The sequence below is a fragment of the Mus caroli genome, chromosome 4, assembly GCF_900094665.2.
Source record: "Mus caroli chromosome 4, CAROLI_EIJ_v1.1, whole genome shotgun sequence".
In the NCBI taxonomy this organism is placed as follows: domain Eukaryota; kingdom Metazoa; phylum Chordata; class Mammalia; order Rodentia; family Muridae; genus Mus; species Mus caroli.
In genome coordinates this window covers 92,420,332-92,441,073 of record NC_034573.1, presented here as the reverse complement: position 1 = coordinate 92,441,073, position 20,742 = coordinate 92,420,332, and the positions used below count along the sequence as shown (strand labels likewise).

General features: G+C 42.4%; 1 protein-coding gene across 2 annotated transcripts in view; it reads right to left on the bottom strand.

The window, feature by feature from the left end:
• Ror1 (receptor tyrosine kinase like orphan receptor 1) overlaps window positions 1–20,742 on the bottom strand; it is a 346,384-nt gene that overhangs the window by 96,500 nt on the left and 229,142 nt on the right. For both annotated transcript variants that reach the window (XM_021160539.2, XM_029476592.1), the window contains exons 3-4: window positions 10,826–11,113; window positions 10,209–10,239 (exon numbers count right to left, since the gene is read on the bottom strand). In XM_021160539.2, coding sequence (XP_021016198.1) covers window positions 10,209–10,239; window positions 10,826–11,113 — 319 coding nt within the window. The remainder of the gene's footprint in view (window positions 1–10,208; window positions 10,240–10,825; window positions 11,114–20,742) is intronic.

The window sequence follows — 20,742 nt, the reverse complement described above, 5'->3', positions numbered from 1 at the left end:
CACACACACACACACACACACACACACACACACACACACACACATGCACACACACACACACACACAAGCTTAGGGCCCAGAGAAGGTAAGCTTTCTGCCTCACATCACTGGCTAGTAAATGACCCAGAAAGGCTAGAACCAGTGGCACCCCGACCCCTAGGAGCCTGTGAGAACTGCAGGGATTCTATTCATCCTATCACGCGCTTGCCGAGCAATCACTGCCCATTAACTACTATGTGAGGTGCGGAGGCAGTCACATGTAATGCAAGGAACAAGGAGCTCAGCTTAGTGGACAAACTTCCAGAAAATGTCTGCCTAGAAGGCAGGGACCTATCTTCTCTTTTTGGATATGTCCTCTACACAGAGATGCCTCCCACAAGTGTCAACTGAATGGGAACTTTCCACACCCTGTTCATAACACAGAGGTTGTTGAGTGACAAGGGTTAGCTGACACATAAGAGCTTGGCTTCTTAACCTTCTGTACTCCTGGGCCTGACCTCTGGGATCAGAAATCCTTCCTCTCCAGTCTCCCTATATTCTCACCATCTGCCCTTGCTCTGAGGAGGCAAAGCCTTCGATGGTTTTGATGCAGACAGTGTGGCTAGCTGGATTCACTGGTATGCTGTCCCTCTGTGTCTGGCCCAGCTGCTGAGTGATGCCCTGGTCTCCTCTCTACAGGACATCACATCTCCCAACTGCCTGAGTAGCTGTGTTGAAAGATCTCCTTGAGCTTATCTTGGGCTGAAAGTTATCTTATCCCTTCTTGGGTGGGGCCAGTACTCAGCTTCACTTTTGCACTGTGCCTGAGACTTGGAACCAAGACAAGAGGAGGAAAAAAGAAATCAGGAAAAGCTACTTGATTTTGTTGTTGTTGCTGAAAGGGATTTTAGCTAAGAGCTGGTGAGAGAAAGGGAAATAAGGGTTTCAAGGTCTCTGGCCGCGGGTCACAGCAGGGAGGAGTGTCTACAGGAGGATGGGCTGCAAAGAAGGGCCTCTTTATAGGTAAAGAACCTTTTTGTTCAAACCATAGTGATGACAACAATAATGGACAGAATTATTCAGCTCCTAACATGTGCCAGGCACACTGTAACCTCTGACATAGGAAGCATTATTAGTTAATCTAATTTTTAACATCCTTGTGACCTAGATACTGTGTTGGTTAAGTTTCATGTCAACTTGACACAAGATGGAGGTGTTTGGGAAGAGGAAACAGCAACTGAGAAAATGCTTCTGTAAGATTTGCCTATAGGCATCTTCTTGATTAATGTAAGAGGACCAGCCCACTGTGAGCAGAGCCAAACCTGAGCAGGTGCTCTGAGTTGTATAAGAAAGAAGGCTGAACAAGCCACAAGAAGCAAGCCAGTGAACAACATCCCTCCACGATCCCCACTTCAGTTCCTGAACTCAAGTTTCTGTCTTGAGTTCCAGCCCTAATCTCCATCAGGGATGGAGTGTGGCCTGAGAGTTGTAAGCTAAGTGACCGCTTTCCTTCCCAAGTTGCTTTTGCTCATGGTGTTTTATCATAGCAACAGAAACCCTACTATGATGAACACTTTTCAATTAAGACAGCCAGAAGAAGACCCCAGAGGATATACACCTTCAACTCAGAGAATGGCAGCTATATAAGAAATGCCGTGCTAGGGTTGCTCATGTTTAGAGGAGAGGGTAAATAGAAAGCACACAAGCTGAATTTGGTTAGGCTCTGAGTCCTGTGCTGTTCTTAACTTGCGTTATAGCAAGTGGTTCTAAAATTTCCCAATACTGCAACCCTTTAATGCCATTCCCCATATTGTGGTGACTCCCAACCACAAAATTATTTTACTGATACTCTGTAGCTGTAATTTTGCCATTGTTATAAATCATAATAAAACTATCTGATATTTAAGGTATCTGATATACAGCCCTCAAATGGGTTATGACCCACAGGTTCATCACCACCGCTTTATAGCCTTGTCAAATGCAGTCACTGGAGAAGGCAGGGTGGGTCTGGAGGATCCCCAAAGCCCATTTCCAGACAATTGTCATGACTTGATCCATTGGAAACTCTCTGGAAAAGTCCCATTCACAAGCATGTCTTCATACGATCAGTCACATAATTTCACAATGGCAAAGTCCTATGACACTGGTTTAAGAAAAGAAGGTTATATTTGTCAAGGGTAGCAATCCCAGTTGGGTAAAACACCAGCAGGGTCATGCAGCTCAAAGGGGCATCTAAGTAAAAACATGTCCATTGACCTCAGAACCCTCTGATATAGGGAGAGAGGGACTTTGCATGAAAGGAGCTGTGTGTATACCCAGGAAAGCAAGCCTCTATTCTTCTTTCTGCCACACTAAGAAGCCCTACGACAGTAGAACATGAAACAAAGGCACAAGCATCAGCTTCTGGAGCAACATATTCATGGAGGCCTTGGCAAACAGTAGCAGAATCCCCCAATCTTAGGACCCCCTTTGGCTAATTACCCAGGGAGCGTGCTCACAGTGCACTGACTTCTGTGGTTGCATCATTAGAGAATGAAGCCTGTATACACTTAGTCCAGGAAATTGTCAGAACAAATGACAATGACACCATGCAGCAATGTCACAAGGGAGGCAAGCTGATATCCAGAACAGCCACATTACATCATTTAAACTATTTAAGTTTAACAAAAGAAAAAAGAAAAGAGAAAAGACAAGACAAAGCAATGCTAGGCTAGCTACTCTGAGAAAATGACACAAGTTCCTAAAATCAAGAATGAATCCAAGGATGCCATTACTAATGTCACAAAAATGCAAAGAACAACATGGGAATAGTAATATGAACAATGATGTGCCAACAACCTGAAAAAATCTAAACAGAAAGGACAAACTTCAAGGAAGACACAGACTTTCCAAAGTGACTAGGAAGAAAAAAAATTAAATAGATCCATAACAAGAAAAGAAGTTGAACTAGTAATTTAAGAACTTTTCGAATGGATTTCATGGTGAATTATATCAACATCTGCATGAATGAACAGAATTCCCTCACAGGCTTCCAAAGAAATACTTCCCAATTCATTTGAAAAGCTTGGTATTAAGCTCATTTCAGAACTATGCAGAGATATTGCAAGACAGCTAGAGACTAATGCCCTTTATAAAAACAGAAAGCAAAACCCTCAATAAATGCTAGTAAACAAAACAGAGGGGCAGATGAGATGGCTCAGCAGTGAAGGTGTGTGATTCCCCAGGCCCCACATGGTAGAGGGAGAAGACCTATTCCTTCACATTGTCCTCTGACACCCATATGTCCACCTCTCCAAAAGTATAATTAAAAGACCTTAAATATTTAAGAAGAATGCAGGAAAATGGAATCTAGTAACGCACATAAGGGACTTATTATATATTGTATCCAAGTAGAAAAGTATTCTGTGAATGACAGTTTGATCAATCAATGACATACCATGCACTAATAACAGAAGAACTAACCAAATCCCACTATCGCCTCAATGGACACAAGAAGTTATCTGGTAAAGGCCATTATGTTCACATAATGAAAACCATACATGAAAAGAGGAATAAAGAGGCAACATTTTGCCATCTGGGTACAGGGAATCCATTAAAAATCAAACCAAAATAAAAGCAAAACAAACCATGCCTAGCATCAAACTCAGTGGTGATAGACTGAAGAGGAGAGGCCCTGACACTTCACCACTTCTTCACTTCTACTCGGCAGTATAGAGTGAGTCCAGTGAAGGACAATGGGTGAGAGATGGAAATAAAAGGCATCCATGAGGAGGAGGAAGAAGCAACCCAGAATTGCAGATATCATCTTAGAGATGGAAACTCTGAGGGAATACACACACACACACACACGTGCACATACAGACACACACACACAGTGCACATATAAACATGTACACATTCAGACATATATGCACATATATACACACATACACACAGAGATATACATAGACATGCATACACATACATAGACACAGAGAGACAGATATAGACATGAGGTACATATGGCTAGACACACTTACTAGAGCTATGGAACAAGGTCAAGTCTATATATCACAAGGTCTACAGGAACCTAGAATTAGTTTATAGAAATGAACTGTTATCTTTATAGAGCAACATGAATACTAAATACTTAAAAATACTTTCTTCTAAAAGGGAAGGTAGACTTGTACAATGAAGTCTAAAAAGCTATGTAGAGAAATTAAATAAATGGGATGATACTGTCATGTTCACAGAACAGAAGATTTAATATTGTTTAGATGTGAATAGTACCCAAACCAACTGAAATATGATAGATTTAATGCATGTATCAAAGTTCCATATGTTTTTTGTCACTATGCATAAGATTAATTTTAAGATACATCTGGAAATGGAAACACACAGAATACAGGGCAAGTATTCAAAAGATCATCCCTGAAGATGTCTCGGCCAAGTGTTATTTATCAACTATGGTTCCTAACAACTCAGTCAAGCACTAGAATATCTGTTGCTGCTCTGACAGTGCTTACTGGTTGACTGTAGGGCTGTCCATGGCATTTGATAAGCCTGGTCCAGCTAGTTTTGGAGCCTCTAAGAGCAGAACCTGAGAACGGCAGCTTGAGTTAGTCTTAGCACTTCACTTCTTAGATTTTAGACGTGCTAGTCCATAGTCACATAAGCCAATCCTATCTATCTATCTATCTATCTATCTATCTATCTATCTATCTATCATCTATCTGTCTATCTATCTATTTTTCTATCTATCTTTCTATCTATCTACGATCTATGTACTGTTTCTGGTATCTGCTTAAACAGTTCTGAACTTAAACCACTACTGACTGGTTCAGAGAACTCACTTCCTGACTTCAAAACTTACCACAAACTTGTAGTAAAGCAGATTCCATGAAACTGACATAGGTAAGAAGTACGTATCAGTGGGGTAGAGTTCCAGAAATGAGCACATGTACTTATTTCAACTGGCTTTAAGTGAGGCCCAGCACAATATAAAGGGTAAAGAATTGCCTTTTTCGGCTGGGCATGGTGGCACATGCCTTTAATCCCAGCACTCAGGAGGCAGAGGCAGGCGGATTTCTGAGTTCGAGGCCAGCCTGGTCTACAAAGTGAGTTCCAGGACAGCCAGGGCTACACAGAGAAACCCTGTCTCGAAAAAACAAACAACAACAACAAAAACCAAGCAAACAAACCAAACTTGCAAACAAAAACTAAAAATTAAAATTCTCAAACAGTGTACAAAGAATTTGAACAGGCATTTCCCAAAGACGGAAAAATATCCAAAAAGTACATGAAAGATAAGTAATACCATTAGTCCTTAGGAAATGCAAATTAAAGCCCAGTCAAGGACCACAGCTACTAGGATGGTGGAGTTCGATAGTAGACAGTTAGGTAGATGATTGACAGATAGATTCATAGATGATACATATAAAAATAGATAAAATTTTTAGAATGGAAACAAGTGTCAGAGAACATCAAATCTCTTTCCTTTGTTTGCTTGTTAGTATAAAATGATTACAACTCCTTTGGGGAAAAAAAGCTTTGCCACTCTGTCAAAATTTAAACACATGATCTTCATATGTCTCAAGAATTACACTTCCAGATATGCAAGTTGAAAACATACATGCCCAAAACCCTTGTATCTGGCATTATTCTGAATGAAGTCAGAAGCAACCCAAATGTCCAACAGAGAGTAAATAAATAAAACATCATGTAACCACAGAGTGGAATATTATCCAGTCATAAAAACTAAGGATCACTGGATGCTATAATGTGGTTAAACCCCAAGCTATTCTGCTAAAGTCAGATAATCCTAACACAAAAGCACAGCTACCATGTAGTGGTAATGAGGGCTGCACAACTCCAACTATACTAAGAAGGAGTTGTGCACTTTTAAAGTACTCAACAAAACAGTTACTTAGAAAGAGGAACCCACCCTGTGCTCACACTAAAACAAACAAACAAACAAATAAACACAACAAGAAAAGAATTAATAACAGTAAAGAGTTCACATGGGTCCCTCTGTGCCTTGAGACTCAGCTCACCAGCCTGGCACGATATAACAGAACCTTAAAAGTTGCTCGTGAGATCAACATGGTTCTTGCCCCAGGGAACACTTCTCCACCCAAGTTGACAGTGATGGGCAGCACAAAGGTTGTGGGTGTCGTGTTTTGGTGAAGGCAGGAGGTACTGCTTTACAAATGGGAAGAACAAAAGTGACAGAAGCCTTTCAGAGAGGAAATAAGTCAGTCACCTGGTCACAGCTTGGCTCCTCTCAGCTCGGCTGTCATATTTTTTGCACACCAAACAACATTTTGAATATTACCAAGCATCTATGACATCAGGTTTTCATGATATTCTAATCATCACTTGTGAAAGTTCTCATATTTTAGAGGAATATTTTTAGCCAGCATTTCACATGGCTGAGCAAGATTTTGCAATCGATATTAAACATTATCTGTTGAGCTGGGACCTCTCCAAAATTAGAATAAGGGTTCTAATCCCACAAAACCACAGAAGACAAGCTTAGATGGAAAGCAGGTCTTTACAAGGGTCAAGTCAAAGCAACAATGTGGGTCTAGCACAGTGCAACCACTGCTTTCCCAAACAGAGGCCATGTGGAGAATTTCGCATGGAGAACACCTTGGGAGAAGCAGGCTCAGGCTGAAGTAGTGCATCCATGAGTCAGTGACCATCCTCAAGTGTTGGTGAGCCCCAGGGAAATACAGAAATCCTTCCTTGCAATGCTTAGAATGAGCCAACCCTACAGATGCCTTGATATTGGAATTCTAGCTTCCAGAGCCGTGTGATATTGTTTTAAGGTCTCAGCTATATAGTTTACGTCACTCGGTTATAGATGACATATACTATTCATTGTTATTTAGAGGGTAAACCTAAAATGCATTTCTTTTCTACATGCCTTGATTCCATCAGAAGTCACACAAAGTGGCAGATTTACACAGTCTAGATTTCTAAATACACTCTTGGATACTCAATGACACTTTTGCCCACATGCATCTATCTCTACCTATGAGTGGCACGTGACCTCATGTTTCACTTTGTATCTGCTCGGGTGTTGCATGCCTTTAAGACTGACGTGGTTGTTGAGATTATGAAATCAGTAGCATAGTCTATATTGATTGGCTATCATATATGATCCCATGTCTATGTTTGAACATGGTACACAAAATTCTTACTTTGTCCCCAAAGTTAAGCTCTATGTGAAATAAGTCCATTTGGAACAATGGAGGAAAAGTCATTGTATAGACCGAGTATAAAATCATACAGATTATGTATGTTTTTAGTCCATGAACAGAATACTCAGCTACACAAAATAATCATTAAAATAGTAAATTATGATAGTCCAGCCTTTCAACTGTAGAAAGCAAATCTTGCTTTCTACATTTTTTTTTTTTTTTTACGGGGGAATGAAGGTGTATTTGTCAGTGCGGGTTAGTTGGAGTATCTTTATCACTTGGCAGGTTTAATGACTTGATTTACACCTTTAAAACCTTTAACCAGTATGGACCCTTCATTATTCTCATACTGCAGAACCTGTGCTGCCAGGGGTGGGCTAGGGTCGAGCAAAGATAGCAGAGCAAAAGCCGGAGGCTATAAACAGAGTCGTGCAAAAACCTCAGAAGTGTTCCAAGTCTCAGCCAAACAACCATCCCAGATCCTTTCCGTTTAGACCTGAATGGCTGATCATGCAGAAGGAGGGACTAGAACCCTCCTGGGCTGCAGGCTCCTGGCTCTCCCTGGGTGCTACCTCCTGCCTCTAACTCTTCTGATGTTCTGGATGTTAGGTTGGTGCCTTGAACACTCATTTTATTTTAGTGACTCTGACTGTGCTACTTACAAGTAACGAATAAACAGTAGGTCACTTCTATTCTGGGGAAAAAGCACAATTTCAAAAAAAAAAAAGCCATCCATATTATCCTTAATGCTGTGACATCCCTGTGGCTCTTATTTTGCTTATTTCTGACAGCTTCTGGGTTTGCTTGCTCATTGGGGACTCTGAGGGCACAGATGGCAACTACCACCCTGCCTTGGAGTTAGTATTAGGAACTCTTAGAGACAGAGTAAGTGCTAGTAGTTGAGAAAGGTGGAAATGCCTTGAGTTTTTAAGGGAAAAAAATAAAGAGTGCTGGGGTTGGGGCTATGGCTCAGCAAGCAAGAGGGTTTGCAGTGCAAGCATGAGGACCTGAGTTCAACTCTTCAGAAGCCATATAAGATGCCAGCTATGGTTGGGGGTGTCTGTAACACCAGTGCTGGGGGTTGGGGTAAAGAAGAACTGTTGGGACTTGCTGGTCACCAGCCTAACTCTAGGTTCAGTGAGAGACCCTGTCTCAGGGGAATAAAGCAGAGACTCGTAGAACAGGACATATTCCGACATCTCACACGCACATGTACACACTAAGTAAATAAACAAAATCAAAATGCCAACTCGGAACTCCAAAATGATAGAGATTGAGCTGGAAGGGGCTCCGTTAAGTTCCGAACTTGGGTTGAAGTCTTAGTTAAGTTAATATGGCTGACCTAAGCAAACATGGCAGCGATCTGTGGTGTGCTATAGCTGACTAAACTCAATAGGCGCTCAGACAGCAAACATGAGACACAAATGTCTAATGACAACAGATCCTTTTTGCTGTGATTCAATGTCTTTAGTGAAGGTCAGACTCCTCTTCAGGTATAGCAATTCACAAAGCTGATAGATTCCCTTTGTATAATATTAAACCATGGGACACTGGCTTCACCAGAAAAATGGCCATCCAGAAAAAGCTGACATGCAGAAAGGAGGACACATCAGCACTTACAATCCGTAGGGATTACAAAGAAGTAACTTTCTCATGCAAAAGCAGCAGGCAGAAAGTCAATAGCCCTGGGCGGAACAGTAAAAGGGAAGTCAGTGGACCACAAAAACCAGCCTGTGACCGGATTATCGGCCACATTAGAAACACAGATTAATACGAACAAATAACGGACCCGTGTGGGAAGCGGTTTTACGGCATGTAACAAAAGTTTTAATCTTTGTTTAAATAAGACTTCAAAAGAATTCCATATACAAAGGAATTGATGAGACAACTTAAAAAAAAAAAAGAAAGAAAGAAAAGAAAAGTCAGCATCAAGAGATACAAGGGTGAGTGGCCAAACTCCGGCCTTGTTCTGAGGTCAAGCCGTATTTCAGATCTCAGCAAGCAGAATGCAATGAACGCTTGGAGATTTTAAAGACTCTTTCATAGTTGCCTTTAACTGGCTGATGAAACAGCAGAGCAGTGTGGCTGAAGGCCAATGTTTATTTTTACCCAGTACCTATTTTATTAATGGGATTGTGGGCCACTGGGCCTCCAGGTACACAGCACTGCACTAAAATGCCCCACTCTGTAATTAAGTGGCGCAGAGGGGATTAGACCAAGCTAAGTGGCTGCTACTTTTCAGCCTGGTGTGGTCCAGGCCAGGCATGCTGAGGCTCTCATGGCAGACCTGGTGAATTCTACCTCAGAAGTCTACAGAATATGGGGTTGGGGGTTTCCCTGCAAAGCAAGAGTTTGAATAAATGGGTCTTTCTCTCCAAATAAAAATATACATAAAGAGAGAGAGAGAAAAAAAAGCCCTCCTCAAGTAAATGTTTCTAGAGTGAAAGATGAGAATCCCTCAGGCAGAATAATAAACGCATCAGCAATAGCATCATTTAAAGAAATGGAATCCTTAGACTCCGTTATCAAGGGACTTGGAAGGAATCTAACTTCTAGGGGACTCTCAATCCAAGATGGGGCTCTCCCTCCTCTTTGTGAGTTAGAACTTCAGCTGCTGAGTTCTTTGAAAGGAATTAAAAAATAAAACGATCAGCTAATGTTGCCCGGTGCAATAATTCAAAGCATCAGCAATGCTTGTAGAATGTAAAACAGACCCTGTGAGCAGGAGGAAAGAGTCCCAAAGCCAGCGTTCTATCATTTTCCGTTTGATTTGACCAAATCCACTGTTGCGGCTAACTGTTAGATTCATTTAAAAATAGTAAATGAAGGAAGAGCTTAGCTTTGATCAGTCAGATTCCTGATTGCCAGCCTGGAGATTACTGCCAGGGCTAGTCTCCTGTGGGGCTTCACATCAGAGAGACGGCAACGGCAATGGCATCTGGAAACACAGTGTTCTGGCCCAAGCACAGGACAGCATTGCCTCTGCCCAGAAATCTACAGGGAAATGCTTAGAAATGACAGAGCGTGGAGATGTGGAGTACTTACGAGGATCCTGGGCTTGCAGTAGGAGGAGGCCCTAAGGGAACAAGAGAACAACAAAAGAAACAGTCTGGGTAACTGGAGGCTGAGGGAGAGTGTAGCCACCAATGACAATGGATGTTGCCACCCTTAAGTGGTTTTCCTTGAATTCACGATTTTGCCCTTAGTTCCCCGCCCCCCACCTCTGTGAATTAAAGAATACCAGTGAGAACATGCCCATCTCCTACAGCACTGGGTCTAAAAAATAATCAGATGAATGCAGAGCACCATTCATTCGTAGAGTAGCCCCTGCCCCTCCAGGAGGCTTAGTGGCTGCATATGGGAAGGTATAAATATTTTCAGCCCCTCTGGGCAAGGGGGTTCTCTGTGCTGAGAACTAGATGCCACAAGGCTCTGGTGGAGGGGAAGTGACATCAGAGAGAAGTGGTCTCTAGACCTCCTCTGATGTTTTAGAATTAGGTCACTCTAACCATAAAAATTCCCTACTGGGTGAGTTACTTATTGGAAACTAAATACAATGGCATCAAATACAATATGGGTCTCAATAAGTGTCTTCATGGACTCTGGTTGTCCTGACACACTGCACCAATGACCTGTGATCAAACCAACTGAAGGCTGCTTACCAAATTTGACAAACAGGACACCAGTGGTAGAAACCACTTTCTTGCCATTTGTTGCCACACACTGGAAGTAACCAGTGTCTGTGGTATCAAGGTTTCTAATCCGCAGCCGAGAGCCATAGTTGGTTGCCCGGAAGGAGATTCTACGAGGTTCTTGGACCACAGGAGCATCATTCTTGAACCAGCGGATACTGGGAGGTGGATTCCCAGACACTTTGCAGTGCAGTTCTGCAGTCTGCCCCAGGGATGTTGTGATGTTATTCATCGGTTCATCAAGGGTTAAGTAAGAATCTGTGGACAAGGAAAGAAGAGGCAATGAGAGGGGGACACAGCTGAAGAACATCCCTTTTCCAGGGTGTCCCTTGGGTCACAATGAGATGGGCCAGTTCACAGACACAGACCAGAAACAGACAAGTGGCTGCACATACTGAGATCCCATGGCTACTAATATGCCCTACAGAACCCCATGCTGGGACAGAAGAGTGGGCTGACCAGAATATAAGACCTAAGTGTTCACCTGAGTCCATTCCACTCATGGAGAGCCAGCCATACTCTCTCAGACAAGGAAAGGGAACTTTTTGAGTTTTATATTATAAGCAGATTATAAAACTAGTATATGTTCCTTATTGAAAATAATAATATGTTAATAAAAGAGGAGAATATAGAGACAAAAACCAAAAAATAAAAAAAAAGAAATCGCTTTAATTAGATTCTTTCCACCTCTAAATAACACATTCACAACTTCTGACAAACATGTTTGTTTATCTTGGGTAAGAAAAAAATAATCAAACTCTGGGAAAAAACCAAGAGCAACACAATTATTTCCACACCACAACACAACACAACACAACACAACACAACACACAATATCATGAAGTGTACCCTAAACCTTCTTATTGATAGTATAAAGCTCATGGGGACCAGATCACTACGAGACATGGGTAATAGGCACTTTCATAATATCCCTCATGTGAGCCAGAAAAAGCCATGCTGTGTCATCCATCCATCCATCCATCCATCCATCCATCCATCTGTCATTCATCTACCACCTACCTATCTAATCTGTCCATCACATATCAATCCAGCATGTAATTTTAACTGAAATGAAATTTACTTTCTATGTAACACACTGAGCTGAAATGGTCCCGCAAGTACTGACAAATGTGTATACCTGTGCAACCAGTGTCCTATCCAGAGAGAACATCAACACCCCAGAAACTGTTCTTGACTCCTTTGTAGTTGGTCCCACCTCCCAAACCTTGCCTCCCACCCCTCCCCCAGGCAACCGCTGTTCTGATTTCTATCATCATAGAAAGCAATCTTGCTGATGGCAGACTTTCACATAGGTGGAATGATAATGCGATTACATTTGCAGCTGGCTTCTCTTGAGATGTGTTCCATTAAAATTTTTAATGAAATAAGTTTTCTTTAAGCTTGTTCTTCAATAGTGTTTAGGAAACAATAGATACTGTAAAATCCAGTTACAGATAATACATCATTTTTAAATTTTAAGTTCAATACTCGAAGCTGCTGTTCACCAATATGACTCTTCTCAGGTTTCACTTGCCATGGGCACCCATTCTGGGGTAGGTTATTCCCCAACAGGCATTTTCTCTTCTCTCTGTCCTTCCCTAGCCCCTGTAGAATTCTGTGCTCTGAACATAACAGTCATTGCCATCTTCATTAGAGCAACATGATTACCCACAAGAGAGCCTAAAGCCTGGAGTCAAAGAATGGAGCAAAGAGAATCCTTAGCCCCCTCCCCTGAGATTCCAGCCACCTCTCTATACACCATGGTTAAGCCTTGACACAGGGTTCTAGCTTAATGTGTAAATTTAAATTACTGCCTATGGTCAGTAGCTACTACTATGTTGAACACCACAGAGCACAGTAAATTTGTTGAATTTAATGGAATTTTATTGGGAAATAACGTTTTGTTTCTTGAGATATTTAACTGGATAATTTAATTACCCCAAAAGCCTATAAAAGGAACTCATAAAAATAAATGATTATTTTTCTAAAAGTTTGCACAGGAAGATTGGGGTGGCCTGTGCTGCTAGTCGCTACAGCCTCACAGGCCATCGTGCCCACCTGAATGACTTTTTATCACCTATATAGTAGGATGAAGTTCACCATTTGCTCTTGCTCCAACCATATACCTTGCATCTCACGCTGGCAATACTCTCTCCAGTGGGATCAGGAATCCACCAGGGACTGTGCTAGAGCCTTACTTTTTTATATGCATATTCTGATCTCTATCTTGGAGCATGTTTCTCTAAGCTATCTATAAGTTATGTATCTATCAATTCATCCATCCTTGGCCCATGGGTGTGACTGCAGCTGGGTATAGGCACATGTGTTCCTAAGATGTTTGAGAGATGCCCAGAAGGTAGAAAGGACTAATTAACAGCTCCATGGGGCACCATGGCTTAACACCCTCAGTGGATTATGATACACTTTTTCTAGACAGAAACTTGGAAAAGCAACCCCTCGATCCATATTTGTCTAGCAGCTGATACTCTACTAGGTTCTGGAATTTGATTGGCTGGGTTTGAATATTCAGGTGTTCACTCTGTTCCCATGCTTATCTGTATAACCTGGGGCAAGATACTTAAGCTCTTTGTATGTTAGTGTGACTAACGAAAAAACGAAATAGTAAATAGGGTCCCACCTGGGAAATCTGTTAAAAAGAAGATTAAAATTAAGTTGAGCCACACAAGTGTAGTTCTTAAGTCAGGGTTTGCTGAAACCCAAGAATCAAAAATGTTAACTTATGGTATTGCCCTGGTTTCTATGACAGTGACTTCGGTGAGAGGATTTTTCACAGATGTTCCCTTCCTCTACCTCCCCTAGTCCTGTAATGTCTGGATAAGAAATAGGAAAGGCATATTAATCACAGTTCACACTGAAGAAGAAGGAGTATGAACCAAAGAGTAGCTGACAAGCCTCATACAGTTGGCTTTCCAATGTCCCAGCAGTCACGGGCCTTCAAGTCTGAGGCTTAGCCAACACTCCATGAAGTTCAACGGCAGCAAACACAGACTGTAGTAAAATCTGCATGCCAGGGATTTGCTGCAGTGTTCTCCCTATCTCTTCAAGGAAGGAACATGATCACCCCCTTCCTGGGGAGAAATCTAGAGTTACAGAAGTCAGTTGACTTGCCCAAGGCTTATTGCCATACTGGGCACAAGTCCTATCCCTCTAGCTTCCCCACTTAGCCGTTCTACTCCATGACCTGCACGGACAGCAGAGCCTCCTGGACACACACATTCTTGGTTGTCCAAGCCCTTCCTCAGCTCCAGGTAGAACTATCTGGGAAGGGGTCTGGGCTGAGGCTGGTGTTTCTGTCATCAGTTTTTCTGGGAAGCCAAGCTTGTGTCTGACTATTCTGCATGCTATTTGGTAATAGATCTATCTGTAGTAGATCACCTCTCTGTGAAAGCACTAGGGGGCCACATCATGTGGTCAGTGCTTCTCCAGAGAGACCAAAAGAACCTAGAGGCATCTCTAGGTTCATTAATCAGGTAAGAAACAGATTTGTTTGTGACTGTGTAGCTGCCTCACCTAAGGTATGAAGCTGGCAAATGCTCTGTGACTTAGTTCAGCCAAGAACAGAAGTGTCAGGATGGGGGGGCGGGTCTCAATCAAGCAATACAAAGACCCTCTGTCAGGCATTAAATGATAAAGCATGTCGCACTCTATCTTTCTTTACGTGTGTGTGTGTGTGTGTGTGTATTCCTGTGTGAAAGTGGAGCCTTGTCTCAGTATAAGTGTTTCACAAATCAAACTCAGATCATCTGGTTTGACAGCAAGGACCTTTAGACACTGAACCATCTGACCAGCCCTTCCTCTGACTCTCTTAACAAGCCCTTTCTGTGGTCTGTTTTCTTCCAAGAACTTTCTGTGGCTTCATATGTCATGCTAGGTGACTAACTAACTCTGGGCTATGCACATCACGCTAGAGGTGACTGCTGCAGACTGTTTGTAAGTGGGTGGAGGAAAAGTTGCTGAGACCATAGGGTATAGGGTCAAGGGCTAGTTCTGCCACTGACAGCCATGAGGACTGAGTTGTCACAGGAACAGAATAACTTCTTCAGGGATTTGATTTTCTTATCTATTATCTGGGCCCTTAGAGTTTTCTCTACTTGGGGCAAGGTATGTGTCCACAGGATAGATGCAGAGCCACTGCTGAACTTAAATACCATGCAACACTACTTGGGTGCTATACCTTTCCCTGGATTGTAGCACTTTGGTGGCTGGAGCCAGTGCCTCTGACAATGCATGCTTGGGCAATGGGACATGTCTCATTCTTTCCCCTCCTTCTGTAGACTAGCAATGCTGGGATGGCAGGTGAGTGACAGGTAGTTATGGCTGGCTGAGGAAACAACTGAGAGAGGAAAACAATGCAGTTCCATGAACTCCACCTCTGTCTCTGTGCTTCTGGGCAAACCTGGGCAACGAGAGCAGTGGTGATACACCATAGTGGCTAACACCTACCTGGTACTTAATGTCCTGGCAGACATTGTTATAAGCATTCTACTTGTGAGACACTTAAGACACAGAGAGATAACAGAGTTGTCCACGACCACAAGACAGCAAGCAAACATTAAGATTTAAAACAAATGGTTTCAGCTCCAAAGGGCATGCCCTAGGGCAGAAGGTCTCACACAGAGGACTTAGGGGGTGGTATGGGAATGAGAGATGGGTGTGATCATAAAATGTACTCATCTATACAATAAAATAAAATAAAATAAAATAAAATAAAATAAAATAAAATAAAATAAAATAAAATAATAAAAACAGAAAATTCAAAGTTCTTGTTCTTAGGACACTTACATACTGTTCAGAATACTGAGGACTCCAAAGAGAACTTTTTCCTTTTATTTTTGCAATTTGTTTAATTTGCTGAAAACTAAAATAACCCAGTAATTAATACAAATTTCTTAAAGAAAAAGAAACTATATTCTAAAGATATGATAGTGAAGAGTGGCACCATTCTAACTTGCTTGCTGCTGGTGTATTCTTTGATGTCAGATCAGGGAGCTGCCTCTTGTTTCAGGGCTCAGTGGGCTGAGAGGCATTGTACTGATTGAGGACGATCTGGCCCAGTGTCCTCTTATCACCCTTCCCAGATGCCCTTCCCTGCCTCTATAGTCTCATCTTCTGGGAGGGTCTCTTGGCAGGCTCTCAAGACAATGATTTAGCTTTAGCGTTGAGCTCTATAAGTCAGAGAGTAGGGAGTGGCTATGTGAGCATGTATGACGTATGGGGTCAAGTAACTGAATGCAGGGGTCATAAAAAAATTGGCAACAGTAAAAGGTTTCTGAACATGTAATGACCAAAAGTTAATTCAAAATCAATCCTAAAACGAACTGGAGGTGTTTCTGGCAGCCCTTGTCATGACACATTGTGTAATCTCTCCACAGCCTTGTTTCTGAGCACACAGCATGTGCACTCTATGTTGTGCATGCCAGCACACCACATAACTCCAATAAGGGCCTCCTGAAAACCATGGCTCAAATACAAGACTATCAGATACACGGACTGCAGACCTCTTACTGCATAGGCAACGTGTTCTGCTCTTATTGAAATGTAATAGTTTGGTTATGCAAACCAAAGTCTTTTAATATTTTCCTAGTGTCATTCCTCAGTGTGTAAGTATCGATTTAGTTTGCCTTTGGACTGTTTTCTGTTAGAATGCTGTTATGAAAACTTGCTGTGATATAAGTGTGCCATTCATGACTGAGCCATCCACCGACATTTGCTCTCTTCTCTGTGAGCAGCTGTCTGTATTAACTGCTGCCCTCTGTACAAAGACACCACTCTGATAAGGACTGAGAGAAGCACTGATCTGTAGGTATATACATATTTAGAAGGTCATTAGATACTATGTTCATTCAGAAAAATAATGATAGTAGGCTTACTCTGGGTACCCATGAGATCCCCAGCTACAGGTTCTGAGCCAAAGTAAAAACACCAGATATGTGGCTTTGTCTGTGGAATGTGTCCTAAACACAAGCAGAACGAGGTTGGTTATCTCTGTAGTGTTTATGGGACTGCTGTGGTACCCATGGACAGCCAGGGTGGTTGTTATTGTCCCTTGTGAGGTTCACACTTGAGGAAAAGTATTGAAGACTCTTCTTGACTAGCATCTTGTATAGTGCCTTCCAGAAAGAGGAAAGCTAGTCCGTAAGGAAGAAGTTTCCAGAAAAGTACCCAGTTGGATTTTTTCAAAGCCCTATCACCAAAGCATGCGACTTCTTCAGTAATTGATAAAATCTTGCCATCAGGTTCTGGTGGCTATCCAAGAGCATGGCAAATAGTTGGGATTGTTTTAAGGGGATGACTTTGGGGTCTCCCCTGACCAACAACTCAAGGGAAAGTATCCTACACCTAGCACTGGCCTTTGTGCTTGGCAACTTATGGCTTCTGGGTCAAGCATTAGCCCCTGTAAGAGTAATTCCAATCTAAAGTTACTGTATGTATGTGTAGACACATTTATGTATGAAGCTTAGCTCTCCCCAAATCTTCTTCTTATCCCTCCCTTTCTGTCTCCCTATATGAACCCCTTCTCACAAAGTTAAGAAGAAAAATCTTAAGATCCAAAGTTCTGAGAGGGCCAGAACTAAACAGCATCTTCCAGAAATGATAGGACCAAATGATAGGACCACCCAAACACTCACAATTGCTATGGTAACCTGTGTTAAGACCTGCACAGGATTAACTCAGCCAACATTCCAGCATGTAGCAGTAAATGGCTTATGAGCTCCTACTGCTAGCTGAGCAGCTATTGACATCCTCAAAGAATAAAAGTGCTATATTAAAATAAATATAGTCTGTCTTAAGTCATGCTTCTATTGCTGTGAAGAAACACTGTGACCAAAGCAACTCTTATTTCTAAAAGTGAATTAATTGTGGGCTTGCTTACAGTTTCATGTGGGAGCTTGGTGGTATTCATGGCACTGAAGCAGCAGCTGAGAGCTACATCCTGATCCACCAAAAGAGACAGACAGAGACAAGAAAAGAGAAGAGAGGGGGAGGAGGAGGGGGAGGGGGGAGGGGGAGAGGGAACATTTCCTCCAACAAGACCTCATTCTCCTAATTCAAACTCCCTGGTGACTAAGCACTCATATGTATGAGCCTCTTAGTGGCCCTTGTCATTTAACACACCACACTATCAATCAATCAATCAATCAATCAATCAATCAATCAATAATTTGCTGTTTGTGTTGTTCAGCTGAGTTTTATGTAAAAAAAAAAGAAGAAGAAGAAAAAGAAAAAAGAAAAAGAAAAACAAATTGTTCAGTGAGTTTTGACTTGGGATTAGGACAAAATCTCCAGCCATTTCTGAAATGGCCCCTGCTGTTTTGTGGTGCCTATTTAATCAAGTCAGCACTGACAATTCTAGAATCAAAAGCTCAATCATCTGTGAAGTGCTGAAGACGCTCTTCCTCCTGCAGCGTCAGGTTTCCAGCCAAGACAGTGAGCACACCCATCTCACTAACAAGCAAACTTGTTTTTATCTTTAGCCAGTGGTAAAATTATGTGTTAGCAGAAATCGTCGTAAGGTAGATTTCTTTATAGTGCCTAACTTGTATATACATATTCTATCTACTAGTGTACACAGGGTCACATTAAACTTTCTGGAGTGAAAAGGGCTGTGGGTCCAGAGAGTTTAAGAGGCCCTGTTCTAAACCAGCAGCTAGAAGCCATGGGACCATCCATCCCATGTGATTGTCATGACCAGGCAAAATATGGGGTTGGTAATTTTTATGTCTTTTTTTTTTTAATAGTGCAGGAAAAACGGTCACATTTTAGTGCCGTTGGTTCCTCCTGACTTGTAGAAAGAGACAAGCATGTCTTTGAACATCTACAAGGCATTACACTGTTTGGAGCACTACACACATGGACCTTTTTAAACTTGAAATAATCCTATAAGCCAGATATTATAATTACCTTCATTTCAGCGATAAGGAAGCTGACATACAGAGAGGCTAAACAGTTGCCCAAAGTCACACAGCCAGAACCTAAGGCTTTCATTTCCAGGCATCAACCGATCTCTCCCCACTCCTCTTCTGTCCCCAACTCTTACAGGATTCAAGATGCTCTGTATGTTCTGAGCCCATCCAGCCCATGGCAATCCAGACTACAAGTAAGAAGTCCAGTGCTAGCTTCGTACTCTGCAACTGGATGGAGGACGGGGCTGTGCAGACAGCCAAGGCACCTTTCGAGGGAGACCTAATCAACCTAAAAAGTGAAGTGCAAGGAAAAGGAGGGGGTTTATGGGTTCTTTGGGAGTCAAGGTCCCATTTCCTTCTTTCCGTTCCGTCCTCCTCCTGGCCCTGCCCGTGTTACTGAGAATTTCACAGGTATTTAATAAACGTGGGTTGATTAAGTAAATGGAAGGCTCTAGAGACTTTCAGCCAAACTAGCTCCGGAGACACTCCATTTATCACCAACTGCCTGACAAGACGTCACATCAACAGGTCCACAAATCGCTCCCAGCATTTATGGCTTCATTTTTTGAGTGCCCGCCCACCTCTCCACAGGGAAAGCAAGGCCAAGAGTTATGCTCACATTCTGACAGGTGAGAGAGACTGAGATATGAAATGTTTCCCACCTCTTCGCCATGGCAACCCAGCCAACGGCTTGGAAGCAGGTCACCATCAGGACCAGGCCTCAGCCTCAGAAGAGGCCCCAGCCAAAGCCCAAGCCTCCCCTGTAGAAGAGGGAGGGGTTCCCAAGATGAAATAAAATGCTTAGCTAAACATAAAGGACGGCTGCCAAACACAGTTAGGTCATCGCACTGGCTGAGCATGCACACGGTTCATGCTATCAACCTGCAGTCGCTTTCCGCACACTTCACCATAAATGCTTCTGACTCACTATCTAGGAAAATAGTTTTTATCTTAATAAACTCAATGCAGAGCATAATCTAAATCAGCTTGCACATTCTTGGGTTGGAGCCACAAGCTGTATTCAATAAATATCAGACGAAATAGCAAGGGACTTCCAAATACCCATGGGCAGTTTCTTGGGAAATGGAACAGGGATGGGTCTGGGCAGGTGGAGCAGGAAGTGCTGAAATGGAAGGCAGTAGAGATGAGCAGTATTTCTAAGGAACTGTTGAAACAGGTGCCTTGGAGTGGGAGAGTTTGGCTCCTTATCCACCCCTTCTTTGGTGTCACTCAATTTCTCTGAGCCTCAGTTTGTTTAGCTGTAAAATGGGCGGGCCAATGACAATTTTCAAGAGAATTGTGAGGATTTAATGGGATAAACATTGAAAGCATTCAAAAAATTGGCAAGTGAGTTCTACCACCAGAGATTATAATCTAATCAATCCAAGGTAGTCTCAACAGGAGCAAAATGGCCTCATACAATTTTCTTGAGTAGTTAATAGGAAGAAATACATAGTAAAATGGTCAAAACTTTCTGGCCAGAGATTCCTGCCTAGCTTTCTGCTAAGCCCAGAAATTACCTGATTCCACAACCTGATCTCCAGAAGGATTTCCCACCATGATCTCTATAGTTCACACCAAAATCTCCGTGACAGAGTCAAAACAAATCCCTAGTTGGAATTCTACCTGGATTCTCCATGTAGGTCTCAGCCCCAGTGCAAAGTAGGTAAGATGTAGTTCAACATCTCTGGTCAAGCAAAGCTGCTTCCAGCCAGAAGGATGAAGGGGATGCTCTGCCTGGCCACTCACATTTGCTTGGGAGCACGAGTATGATGGATCAAGGGATGCTGGGGCTGAAGAGCCCCGAGGGACTCTTGGAATTGAAGAGCATCTGTCCACTGAACCAAAGTTAACAAATAAGACAGGGAAGGCTATGCACATCAGAAAAGAGAAAACACACAATGTTTTAAAAACATACCTAGACCTGGACCCTTTATATCTCAGCTGGAGGGGCAAATGATG